General features: G+C 45.2%; 1 protein-coding gene across 1 annotated transcript in view; it reads left to right on the top strand.

Moving 5' to 3' along the window:
• Positions 1 to 591: 591 nt before the first annotated feature.
• Positions 592 to 12,462, top strand: part of Plg (plasminogen) — a 41,708-nt gene continuing 29,837 nt past the window's right edge. The window contains exons 1-4 of the mRNA XM_021186265.2: positions 592 to 790; positions 4,190 to 4,325; positions 6,625 to 6,731; positions 10,941 to 11,055. Coding sequence (XP_021041924.1) covers positions 742 to 790; positions 4,190 to 4,325; positions 6,625 to 6,731; positions 10,941 to 11,055 — 407 coding nt within the window. The 5' untranslated portion in view covers positions 592 to 741. The remainder of the gene's footprint in view (positions 791 to 4,189; positions 4,326 to 6,624; positions 6,732 to 10,940; positions 11,056 to 12,462) is intronic.

The following is a 12,462-nucleotide window of genomic DNA, read 5'->3' as shown; positions in this document are numbered from 1 at the left end:
CTCCATGGTTTGGCCCTTCCCGAGTCTCACTATACAGGTGGGTCAAGGGCTAAAACACACCAGGACAGAGGTTATGTACTGCTTTAGTTTGAAAGCCGCGTGAATATGACAGCGTTGTAAAAATGATATGACTTAGTCAAACTGCTTAGTCAACATCAGGGCTGGGAGAGAGCTGAGGGGTCACCAAAGCCAAACCAAACCAAAACCAACTGCGACTCGCAACATAACAGATGAAAAACAAGCTCATACAGCTTACGCAATACACACACTGAGATATCATGTGTTAGCCCAGGCCCCTCTTCTGAAAATGGGAACAGGGTACAGCCGATTGCCAGTAAGGTCAAACGAGGCTGAGTATGGACCACTTGGCAGAACCTGGCATATGGGAGGCACTCAGCAAAGGAAGAAGAGAGAAAGACATGAGAGGAGACTGGCAACATGGTGGCTTGGGAGAAGGGAGGAGGAAAGAGGGAAGAGGGAGGACGGAGAGGTGTAACAGGGTGTAGGGGTCCAGTGGGGAGGGCCACTGCCATCACTTCCAGCATCTACCACAGGCTCTGCTCAAACATTTTGTAAGCTCCCTGTTCGAGGTAATGTTTGCTCTTTCTGCATACAGTGGCAGGGGCCCCAGAGAATAATTAACCTCATTGGACTACCTTGCTTGTGGATGCCTCTGTTCCCCTTTAAGTCAACACCGGGGACTGGGACACAGTTGTCCAGGTGCTGTTGGCCAGTCCCAACATGGACCACAAGGAAGTACTCCTTCTGTTTCTCTTGCTTCTGAAACCAGGTAAGATTTTGATGCACATGTTTCGTTCCCCTTTTTAAAAATTCTAGCCATCCATTAAAAATAGATTTGCTGTGTCTTTTTGGGCAATTCATTTAAATGAGCTATTGGCTTATGGGACTTTCAGCTCAAAGTGTCAGACTGAGGAGTTCGACATATAAATTCAGTTTCCCTGTGAATACTGTTTGGGTAGGGATGGACAGGCAGAGCAAGCCACCAGTGGCTTTGTAAATCTAAATGAAGGGGGATTTTGGAGGGGTCTGACTAAAGACTCTAAAGGTAGTTAGAGGGTGATGTGGCTCAGTGGTAGAGCCCTTGGCTAGCATATTTGAGGTTCTGGGTTCGGTTCCTGGTGGTGGTAGTTAGTGGGGTTAGATGGTCTGCCTCTTTGCTTGTTTTCAGCGTGACTGACTAGAAACTTTTGTCGAGCCATCCTGTTTCCATTGGGGTCTTCTGTTTGGCTGGAGGAAGGCTTTGCATGGGTACACATCTGCCTCTGATGCTTCCGTGAGTCACATAGGTCCATTTTAAAGCGACATGTATTTGCAGTAATTAAACAAATACCTATTTAGAGGTCAGGGTTCCTAGACACATTTTGTGTGTGTGTGTAGAAACTAGCATTGGGGACACTATAAGCTTAGGGGTCACTCTGAAGCAGCTTCTCTGTAGTAGGACCAACATGTATCTCTGGCAATTGAGGGGCATTCCTTCATAAGGTCTTTGTCAAAGTACTTATTGTCATTATCTACAGAAATGGCTTGACTTTCATTTCCTATTGCACAGAAATAGCCTGGGAGAGGATAAAAACGCTTCTTCCACAGCTGTGTACAAACTACTGATTTTTTTTTTGAGATAAAGTCATATTATATAGTCCTGACCAGCCTGAAACTTGCTATGTAGACCAGGCTAGCCTTTAACTCTCAGAAGCCCACTTCTGCTTCCCAAGTGCTAGGATAAAAAGTGTCATCCATCAAGCTCAGCAGAGATTTAATTTTGCACACTCAAGTACACACACACATACATACACATGCACACACACACACACATACACACACACACACTATAGTAATGAAAAAAGCCTCTTTGCTTTGATGGTAATACACATCTATATTTAATCTGTTACAAAGAAATAATTTTCCTACTAAAAGATTTGTTTCAAGTCTCCTTATCAATATACTATATTAAACTTTATTTTCTACAAGAGCCCTGGAGGTAAACAGAAGAGATAAAGATTTGGAGAAAAATTTCAAATACAAAAGGAAAGATTCAGTTCCTCTTGGGGACATGTCTTTGGAGTGGCAGCTCCTTGGGTGGATCTCAGCGGCTGTCTACCAATAAACATGACACAAAACTGATGGTCCAAACAGGAGGGCTCTCTCCTCTCCACTGTCATCCGAGACCTTCCTTGGCACACTCCCCGAGAACTCTTTGCACAGGTTAGCCCAACTCTGTCTAGACACACTGTGCGGAATGACTGTATGTCTTCCAAATCACATGCAGCTCTACAGGTCCCCAAAGCTTGGGTCTTCTCAAGGTGGGAGTTTGAATTGGAATAGAACAGAAGCCTAAAATGTTCCATTTCTCCATAATCTCTTATGCCCATAGCAAGCGCTCTGACAGTGTAAAAGGCATTAGCCAACTCCACACTCTTTACCCAGCTCTCCAGTTTGGAGCATTGAGAAGGGATGGAGTCACCAGAGAGGGAGAGGGTAGGCTTTCAAAGATGAGTCTGTGTTTACCGATTGTCTTCTCAAGTGTTCCTGCTTCCGATCCTGGTCACTTGTTAACTTGCTGGATCTGGCTTCGATTTCCCTCTAGAGGCCAAGGTTGCCATGTTGCCCAATTCCATGAAGACTTTGCTATGTTCATGAGCCTCTTTGTCCTCTCACCCCTATGGAAACCATGAGTATTTACACAAAAGAGTAGTGCAGGGCTTCAGGCTTGGAGCAGAGTTGTCTAAGCTTAAGCCAGCATTTTTGCACCTTAGCTCAGGGGACACCTGGCAGCTGGGACCACATTCTATGGGGACAAGAGGGAAACCAAGCAACCCTGTCTCAGACTGCATCTCACACAAAAATCAAATCATGGTAGCACACACATGTAATTCTGCGCTAGGGAGGCTGAAGAAGGAGGATTGCTTGAGTGCCAGACCAGGTAGAAAGACTTTGTCTCAACAACAACAACAACAACAACAACAACAAACAGTGAAGCCAGTATTTGTACCAGGCTCTACTTTTTTGTTTGTTTGTTTGTTTTTGTTTTCAAGACAGGGTTTCTCTGTATAGCCCTGGATGTCCTGGAACTCACTTTGTAGACCAGGCTGGCCTTGAACTCAGAAATCCGCCTGCCTCTGCCNACAGGGTTTCTCTGTATAGCCCTGGATGTCCTGGAACTCACTTTGTAGACCAGGCTGGCCTTGAACTCAGAAATCCGCCTGCCTCTGCCTCCCGAATGCTGGAATTAAAGGTGTTCGCCACCACGCCTGGCTTCCAGGCTCTACTTTTTAATAACTTTCTCTGAAATGCCAGATGCTTTCATCATCATCAAAAAAAAAAAGTATATGTCGTTGAAAAGCATATATCATTGACAGTCGATCAACAGCATCCCATGCTGTGTTCTCTCCTGGAAGATCAAATGAATAACATCAACCAACCAGACCCCCAGAGCTCCCAGGGACTAAGCCACCAACCAAGGAGTACACATGGCTCCAGCTGCATATGCAGCAGAGGACAGCATTGTCAGGCATCAATGGGTGGAGAGGTCTTTGGTCCTATGCCGGCTAGATAGATGCCCCAGTGTAGGGGAATTGAGGGTGGGGAGGCAGGAGTGGTGGGTGGGTAGAGGAACATTCTCATAGAAGCAGGGGAGGTGAGGGGGGAGAGAAGGAGTGGGATAGGGGTTTCTGGGAGGAGGGGAAACCAGATAAGGGGGTAATATTTGAAATGTAAATAAATTTAAAAAGAAAAAGAAAAAAGAAAATCAAGTCGCTACTCTGGGGCCTCACTGCCTTATCACAGGGCAAGCAATAGCGAGCAGAGTAATTTACTCTAAAGTTTTGCTCTTATATGGTAATAGAGAGGTGGCTGCATGGGCCTCAGTTACTAATCTGCCAGTCTAGCTGTACTTTCAATCTATCACAAACTACTGGGACTGCTTATCTGAGTAAGGAGTCCTTCTTTTTCCCCTACCATAATGCATTCAGCCACACAATAACAGCTAGTGTTCTTTGATTGGTAAAAAGCAAATAATTTAAAAAGCCATGAAATATGCACATGCATGTGCTTTTACATACATACATACACACACACACACACACACACACACACACACACACACGCACGCACCACGTGATAATGAACGATGTCCTTATCTGACTTGCTCAGTTTTCCACTTTTGTTGCAGGACAAGGGGACTCGCTGGATGGCTACGTAAGCACACAAGGGGCTTCACTGTTCAGTCTCACCAAGAAGCAGCTCGCAGCAGGAGGCATAGCGGACTGTTTGGCCAAATGTGAAGGGGAAACAGACTTTGTCTGCAGGTATCATGGGTGCCAATGTCTCAGGCCACTTGAGGCTCTGACTCAAGAGAAAGGAGGGCTGCAGTGATGAAAAGCCTTTGTCTTTGTATCTCTAGGGACTGGAGTTCCATCTTTAGAGAACACATAGAGTTGAAAGAGGACCACAACGGTGTCCTCTGACCTCAATGTACATGCACTGGTACATATGTGCCTGTGCTTACAATACATACATACAGTAACAATAATTTAAAAAAATCAAAATTAAATTAAAATGGAAATTTAAAAAATCAAGGTAAAGATGGTTTACAGGGCTGGGGTTTGCTTATGATACCCGTGGACCATAGAACAAGGCCTTGTGAAGATTTATTAGTGTTCCCTTTAAAAAAAAATCGGGCTGGTGAGATGGCTCAGTGGGTAAGAGCACCCAACTGCTCTTCCGAAGGTCCAGAGTTCAAATCCCAGCAACCACATGGTGGCTCACAACCATCTGTAATGAAATCTGACTCCCTCTTCTGGAGTGTCTGAAGACAGCTACAATGTACTTACATATAATAAATAAATAAATCTTTAAAAAAAAATCTCTGACAAGGGGGTAGAAAGATGGCTCTGCTTGTAAAACACTTGCATTGCAAACGGGTTTGGGACCCGGGTTTGATTCCCAGCACAAATGTGAAAGCAACAGGAAGTGTCTGTTGTCATAGCACTGTGGAGGCAGAGCAAGCAGATCCCTGCAGCTCATTGGCTACCCAATCCAGCCAATGGGAGAGCTCCAGGTCCAATGAAAGACCCTGTATAAAAAACACAATGGGAGAGAGACTGAGGAAGACACCCGAGGCTCACATCTGGCCTACACACACACACACAGCGGTGGGGCAGGAGCATTAGCAACCCTTGCTGTGGGCTATAGTTGCAGACGTCAGCAGTAACTACTTACTACAGACCACATGAAGAAAACTGAAAACATTCCCTAAAGTCTTGGGGAGCAAAGAGTTACACCTACACAGTCTGGTGTCTGTCCTTCTGTATTTACACAGCAGTCAAAGGAACCAATGATCCTGTAAAAGAATAAGACAGCTATTGTGAGGCACTGCTCAGTGCATTTTCTGTAGAGATTCAGAGGCACAAAGCACTGGGAAGAGTTGAGGGAGTTAAGAAAGTGTCAGGCATTCTGGGTGAGCTAGGCAGAGGGATTTTTGACAAGGCTGCAGGAACATGGAGAGGCACTCCAGAAAGGGAGAGGGGCCAGAGATGGCCTGTGGTAGGATCACAAGACTTCAGGCAGGAGATCTGGCCTGAAAGATGGCTGCCATTGCCAAGCCGAGCCTCTATTGCAGGGAAGAGAGGTTAGAAGTTTACCCTGTTTTCTGTGGCTATACCAGAATTCCTAAGACTTGGCGATTTATAAAAGAAAGAAGTTTGTCAAATGCATGGTGGTTCTGGAAGCTGAAGTCTAAGGCCAGGCAGCTATAGCCTCCAGGCTTTAGCCAGTTGGGACAAAGCAGGAAAATAGAAGAAAGAACAACAGGCAGGTACTGTGCAGAGGGCAGGAGCAGCCATGTTGTTTATAAAGCTGGCAGTAAACAGCTCAGCCCTGCAGGGCTGAGTTCTCACTGCCTGGATGACTGAGCCATCCTTTCAGGACCTTAGTCCTCAACTGCATCAGCTCCTGAAGGCTCAGCAGCTCCCAGAACTGTTAGAGTGGAGAGCAGGGGGTACTCTGAACTTGACTGGAAACGAACTACAGGAGAGGTGAGAGGGGCGAAGCAGAACACAGAGGCAAGGACTTGATGGGAAAATTAAAAGTTTGGAAGCCCCATATTCAGAACATCTCAGAAAGAGCTCAACACACAGAGCAAGGCTTCTCCCCCCACAAAATTGAATGCCTGCCACTTGGGAAAGAGGCAGTCAGACACAGTGGCACCTTTCTGTAATTCCAGTACTATGGAGGCCGAGGCAGGAGGATTGAGAATTCGAGGCTGGCCTGGGCTATACAAAAGTATCAGGCCCACTAGGTACTCTGCCTCTAAAAGAAAGAAGGAAAGGAGGGAAGGAGGGAAGGAGGGAGAGAAGGAGAAAAGAAGGGAGGGCATACAGAGGAGAGAGAAGGAAGAAAGGAGCACAGAAACATCACAGTGATTGAACCCAATTGGCAAGGGAGAGTGTGGACGTTTTAGAATATGAATGTGATTGTCATGCTGACACACTTGTCCTTAGGACTGTCTTGCACACACGCTGTGACAGAATTGACCAGAGGCAACCATTCAGAGCTCCAGGATCCAGCAAGAGACACACTCATTAGTGTCTTCCCCCTCTCCTGCAGGTCATTCCAGTACCACAGCAAAGAGCAGCAATGCGTGATCATGGCGGAGAACAGCAAGACTTCCTCCATCATCCGGATGAGAGACGTCATCTTATTTGAAAAGAGAGGTCCGTCCATGTCCCCCATCTCCTCCCCCTTTCCTTTTTTTTTTTAATATTTTTTATTAGGTACCCCTTTCCTTTTCTATATCCTCAATTTATGAGACCAGAGAGCATCACAGAGACACTGAGTTCTGAGTTAAGATGGGATTGGCTATTTGGCCAGTGCTGACCTGAGCCTGTTTCTGCACAGGAATGAGATTTACACAATCATTTCTATATTTGGCCTGAGAAAGAGGAGACTTGGTTTTGCTTGGAAGGGGAGAAAAGGAGTCTAAATGCTCCTTACAATGCTGGCATCTACTTTATAGGGTGACCATGCCCCTGGGCTCTTACTTTGAACTAACCCCAGGCACAATAGACACCGATATTTTCAACCCTCAGTAACATTTAGATAAGAACAAAACTTCTTACTTCTGTTTAATTTTCCACTTCTTTGTTGTTCAAGGGCTATATTTTCCTCACTTTAGATTTTGAAGATACATAAATAAAAGTTGATTTCTTTTCCAGATTCCATTATAACAGGCCAGAAATCCCATCCTTTAGGGCCTGAGGTGGCCTGGACTCCAAAGGAGTGTCTTTTAGAAGGTCCCAAATCTTATTAGGCGTGTATGACTATTTATGACATTTTAAAAGCCTCTTCTGTGTGGCTGGGTCGTGCAATAAGAGCATTGATAGGAACAAATCAGCTCTCCAAATATTTTGTACTGGAGTGCTGAAGAAATATCTGACTCCATGTGCTCTTAGTAATGTCTCACACAAAACCACAATGGTTAACCTCTTCCTTTAAGTTGAGATTATTTCCGCAGTCGATCCCCCTTCCTAATGACTTAAATGAGAGTTGTCCCTGGTATCTCCTTCCTTGCCTCCATGTATCTTTAAGTCTTGAGATTCAAGTGTGAAGTAAATCTAACTTTCATGTGAAGCTTTCAGTTCTTAAATCATAGGAAGGGTAGGATACATAGGGTTGCCTACCATTGCCCAGGTTTTTATAGGAAAGGGGACGGAATGGGATTCTTTTGATGCGCTGCTAACATTTAAATACGACACCTGTAAAACATTAACCAGGAGCAACAGGAGGGCTGAGTTGCAAGGCTGAAGTCTGAAGTTTGAAGGCTGGTTTTGCTTGTTTTCAGTGGATCAAAAGGTTATATACACCATGCTGGGTACAAACAAACAAGAGAGGAGAAAAGTCAAAAGTCGGTTAGTGAACAGTCCTAGTTTCTCTACTGTGAATCTGGACTGGTTGCTAATTTGTCAGCCAGGATTTTGCTAGGACCCACCAACCAGTATCAGGTGACATTATGCACCCTACATGACACTATCTCCACCGCCACCCCTAGAACCAAGCTACCATCTTGGCTGGCTGGCTGGGGCCTTTGCTGTCACTGGTACCTTGATTGTAGCTGTACATGTGACTGCTAAGAAATGGAGCTTCCTAGCTTAAAACTATTCCTGGTATAATTAGAATAAAATTCAGCCAGTAATCTTAATTCTTGGGAGGCTGAGGCAGAAGAATGGAATATTTGAGGCCAGCCTGAGCTATAAGGCAATAACTTGTCTAGAAAAAAAATCCATTATATAATTTTATATATTTATTGGATACATTGTAATAATTCAAGCTGTGTGTGTGTGTGTGTTCTAATCAGAGTGGTTAAAATGACATCTCCTTAAACATGTGTGTTAGGAAACTTAAGATCTTCTCTTCCATCTCTTTTAAAAATATAATACACAATTATAAGGTATAGTCACCCTGCTGTAACAGAGCACTGTTTTTCAGAAGTTTCCCATGACCCTGGTTCCCCCTTTCTCGATGTACTACAAGTTTCTACCTTTGATGCTTATGTGAGGTTACCACTCCTGGTAGGGAGCTTCCCAAGGAGGCTGGAGTGGGCCTTTGGTTTATGGTGTTGTAAAGTTGCTCGTTTGCTGGTGTTTGTTAGAAATAGTTCCTGGAGGTCGAAGAACTAAAAACTAGGCCTCAGTGAGGGAATCTTAACAGCACAAATACGCTGGAAACATTATCGTGTGCTTTTATCGAAAACCCCAGCTGGCTTGTGATGGAGAGCAGAGAGCTTTTGCTTGGGATTTGGGGCCCCACTGGGGCTTCTCTGCACTGGGCTTCAGTGTATCATTTCCAACACCAGTCTCCTCATCTTGGCAGTCTTGGTAGCACACTGATTCTGCAATGCCTTAGATCTTTATGACTCGCCTCCCCCAACCCCTAAGCTCATGCAGTCAGTTACATGAGTATGCTGTCCACATTGAATCCCACAAAAATTTAAAAATAATTCAACTCTTAAAAGTATTCAGCTTGGGGCTGAGAGGATGGCTCGGTCTGTAAAGTACCCGAAGCTCAAGCCTAGGGAATCTAAGTTCGGGTCTCCAGAACCTGCATAAAATGTTGAGAGTGGTGTGTGGCTGTGATCCTGGTGCCAGCTGGGAGCAGAGACTGGTAAATATCTAAAGCTCATTGGCCAACCAGTCTAGCCAAATCAATCAGCTACAGGCTTACTAAGAGACCCTCGTAGGGCGTGAACAAGACACCTGTTACCAACGTCTGGCTTCCAGGTGCGCTCACAAATACATGTGCACCCCCCCTAATAACGAGTAACATACTATACACACACACACACACACACACACACACACACACACACACACCACAAACACACACATAAAAACATCTTCAACAGGCTGGTCATGGTGGCACACACATTTAATCACAGCACTCAGGAGGCAAAGGCAGGTGGATTTCTGTGAATTCAGGTTCTGCCTGGTCTACATGGAGAAGCCCAGGCTATTCAATGCTACATGGTGAAACCCTGTCACAAACCAATGAACAAAAAGATATTCAGCCGGGCGTGGTGGCGCACGCCTTTAATCCCAGCACTCGGGAGGCAGAGGCAGGCAGATTTCTGAGTTCAAGGCCAGCCTGGTCTACAAAGTGAGTTCCAGGACAGCCAGGGCTATACAGAGAAACCCTGTCTCGAAAAACCAAAAAAAAAAAAAAAGATATTCAACTCAATCAAAAAATATGAACTATGAGCACTGCTCTTTCCACATTCATATCTTAGCTTTGCTTATTACAAAGCATCACCAAATGGAATAATTAGACATTAATACAAATGATGCCTGGGACCTTTTACTACCGCTTGTTGGGGACAGAAGAGGGTGTGCACTGGGGACCTCCCACTTAGGGGTGACCTGTCGATTGAAAACCACAGTGGGCATTTGGGTGTGTTTCTGAGACAGGATGGAACTCACTGGACAGCTAGTGACTTGGTAAGTGGAGGCTGGTTGGGAATGTCTATTGTAAACACTTTGATCATCCTCATTTCAATGTACTTTGTATATTGAGAGCTGTATAAAAAAGGAAACACTCGGACTGGATGGGCTCTCCTGGGCCTCTGAGTAGCCTACTCTCCCCTCTGTCTGAACAACTGTCTCCCTTCTCTCTCTGTCTCTGTCTGACCACTATGTCTCTGACACTCGACACTGTGATGTCATCCCATTACAAACTGTTTCTCTTAATTCCTTTTGTCACTGCCCTGACTCTGCTAAGATTTATGCTCCAGGAAAGTGGGCCTGGACCTGTTTTGTGTTCTCCTGTGGTCCAACCCTGGCATGGACTAGGCACAGAAGACCCGAGGGAAGAACTTTTGGATAAACACATCTGTTCTAGTTTCATTCTGATGCTGTAATAAAATGGAATCAACTTAGAGCAGCCAAGGGATTGTTTGGGTTCACAATGAATTAATTCTAGGTCAGAGTCCATTACTGAGGGGAGGCCAAGGCAGGAACTAGAACAGCCAGCTGCATCACACCCTCAGTCAAGAGCAGAGATATAATATGCACCACCTTGCTTGCCTGCTGCCTGTGCTCAGCCAGCTCACTTCACCCTCAGAGAGTTCGGGGACAAGCCCATGGAATGGTGCTGTCTTTCCACCTCATTTAACTCAGTAAAGAAATCCTCCCACAGGCCAAGGTGATCTAGACAATTCCTCTATCAGCATCCTTTCCAGAAGATTCTAGGTGTGTCATGGCAACAGTCAAAACTATCACAGGGTCAACTCCAGACAGCATGTGCAGCTGGCCTTCAGAGGGCAGAAAGGCAGGGCTTGGTTAGAGGTCTTTCCTGTGTTGGAACTGTGCCAGGCACACCTTCTTCCAGAGGTTGTTTGCTGGACTCTGAACCTCTGTGTGTGTCTCTTGCAGTGTATCTGTCAGAATGTAAGACCGGCATTGGCAACGGCTACAGAGGAACCATGTCCAAGACAAAGAGTGGTGTTACCTGTCAAAAGTGGGGTGCCACATTCCCCCACGTACCCAAGTAAGCCCTGCTATTTCATGTTGGTGTTCACGAGTGCATTCAGAACAATTCCACTGTTTCCAAATTAAACCTGTCTATTAGTGTGAGCAGAGAACCTTTTGATGTGGATTCTGAGCAGCTGAATATTTACAACACAGAAGGAGTAAAATGGCTGGTTTCTATTAATCTTATTATATAATATCCTAGAAGTCCTAAAACATAGAAGGAGGCACGTCAAGAGAAACTTTCGACTGAATTTTAGGCTGCCCTAGTTTTCATTCTGTTGTTGTGATAAAAATACCATGGCAAAAAGGTAACTCGGGGAGAAAGGGAGTTTACTTTAGATGCAATTACAAATTACAGTCCATCATTATGGAAAAGTTACAGCCGCAAAAGCTTGACACTGCCAGTGACAGCAGAGCTACAGTCAAGAACAGAGAAATAAGCGCATGCATACTTACTGGTGCTCAGTTCCTTCTCTGTACTTATACACTTCAGGATCTCCTACCTGGGGAATGGCAACGCCCAGAGTGGGCTGGATCTTCCCACTTATATTAATGTAATAAGACAATACTCTCACAGGCCTGCATACAGGTGTTGAGAGATTTTTCTCATTGAGATTCTTTTCTCGAGTGAGTCTAGTTCATGTCAAGTTGACAATCACACCAACTATAACAGAGACCAAGTATCATGAAATGATGCCTGTTTAGAAATGGGTGTGTTTCAGTTAAATGTTATGTTTGAGTTTACATGGCATGCCCACCTCACCACTGTGACCCAATGAGGAAATAAACCATGAAAACCAAATAGAAACACTCCAGCTTGCGTATTATTTTAAGGACATTCTGTTTGGGTTCCCCTAGCATTAGATGGCATTAAGTTCTCTGTGATGACTCCAGGGGCCGCAGGCCCAGACCAGGCTCTTTCATGAGCCAGCTGAGCTTCTAATCAGGTAGATGTTTCCCCAAACTGGGACATGGAGGGGCCAGAAATCGAGCTTGCCTTTTCAGACTGCAAGTTCTTGCATGTTTTATCTAGTTATCTTTGCAGTAACTCGTCTCTAGAGCAGAAGCTCAGCTTTCCCCAACCCTGACCACCTAGGCTGTGTTTCAGAGAAAACCTGGCTAGTCTCTGGGATTACACAATAAACTGAGTCTTCACCTGCCACTGGCTGATGAGTCAAGTCATCTGCTTTTGCCTGATTCACTACACAAGGCTCCCCCATCAGTATCATGGGTGCTGACCCCTTCTTAGTGCATTTTTTTCCATTAAGGGCAAGTGACAGGATGTAGAAGGTTTAAGTGGAATGCCAGGGCCGGAGGTCACACAGAAGAGCAATCAGTGTTGTGGATGTGTAGATAGATGGAGGACCACTGGCATCTGAGGCCCTGGTGTACCTCCTGCCTGCTCAGCACAGATGCCTTGTCT

The sequence above is a fragment of the Mus caroli genome, chromosome 17 (assembly GCF_900094665.2).
Source record: "Mus caroli chromosome 17, CAROLI_EIJ_v1.1, whole genome shotgun sequence".
Classification (NCBI taxonomy): Eukaryota; Metazoa; Chordata; class Mammalia; order Rodentia; family Muridae; genus Mus; species Mus caroli.
Note: the sequence above shows the minus strand (reverse complement) of the source record. Positions and strands in the feature narration are given on the sequence as shown.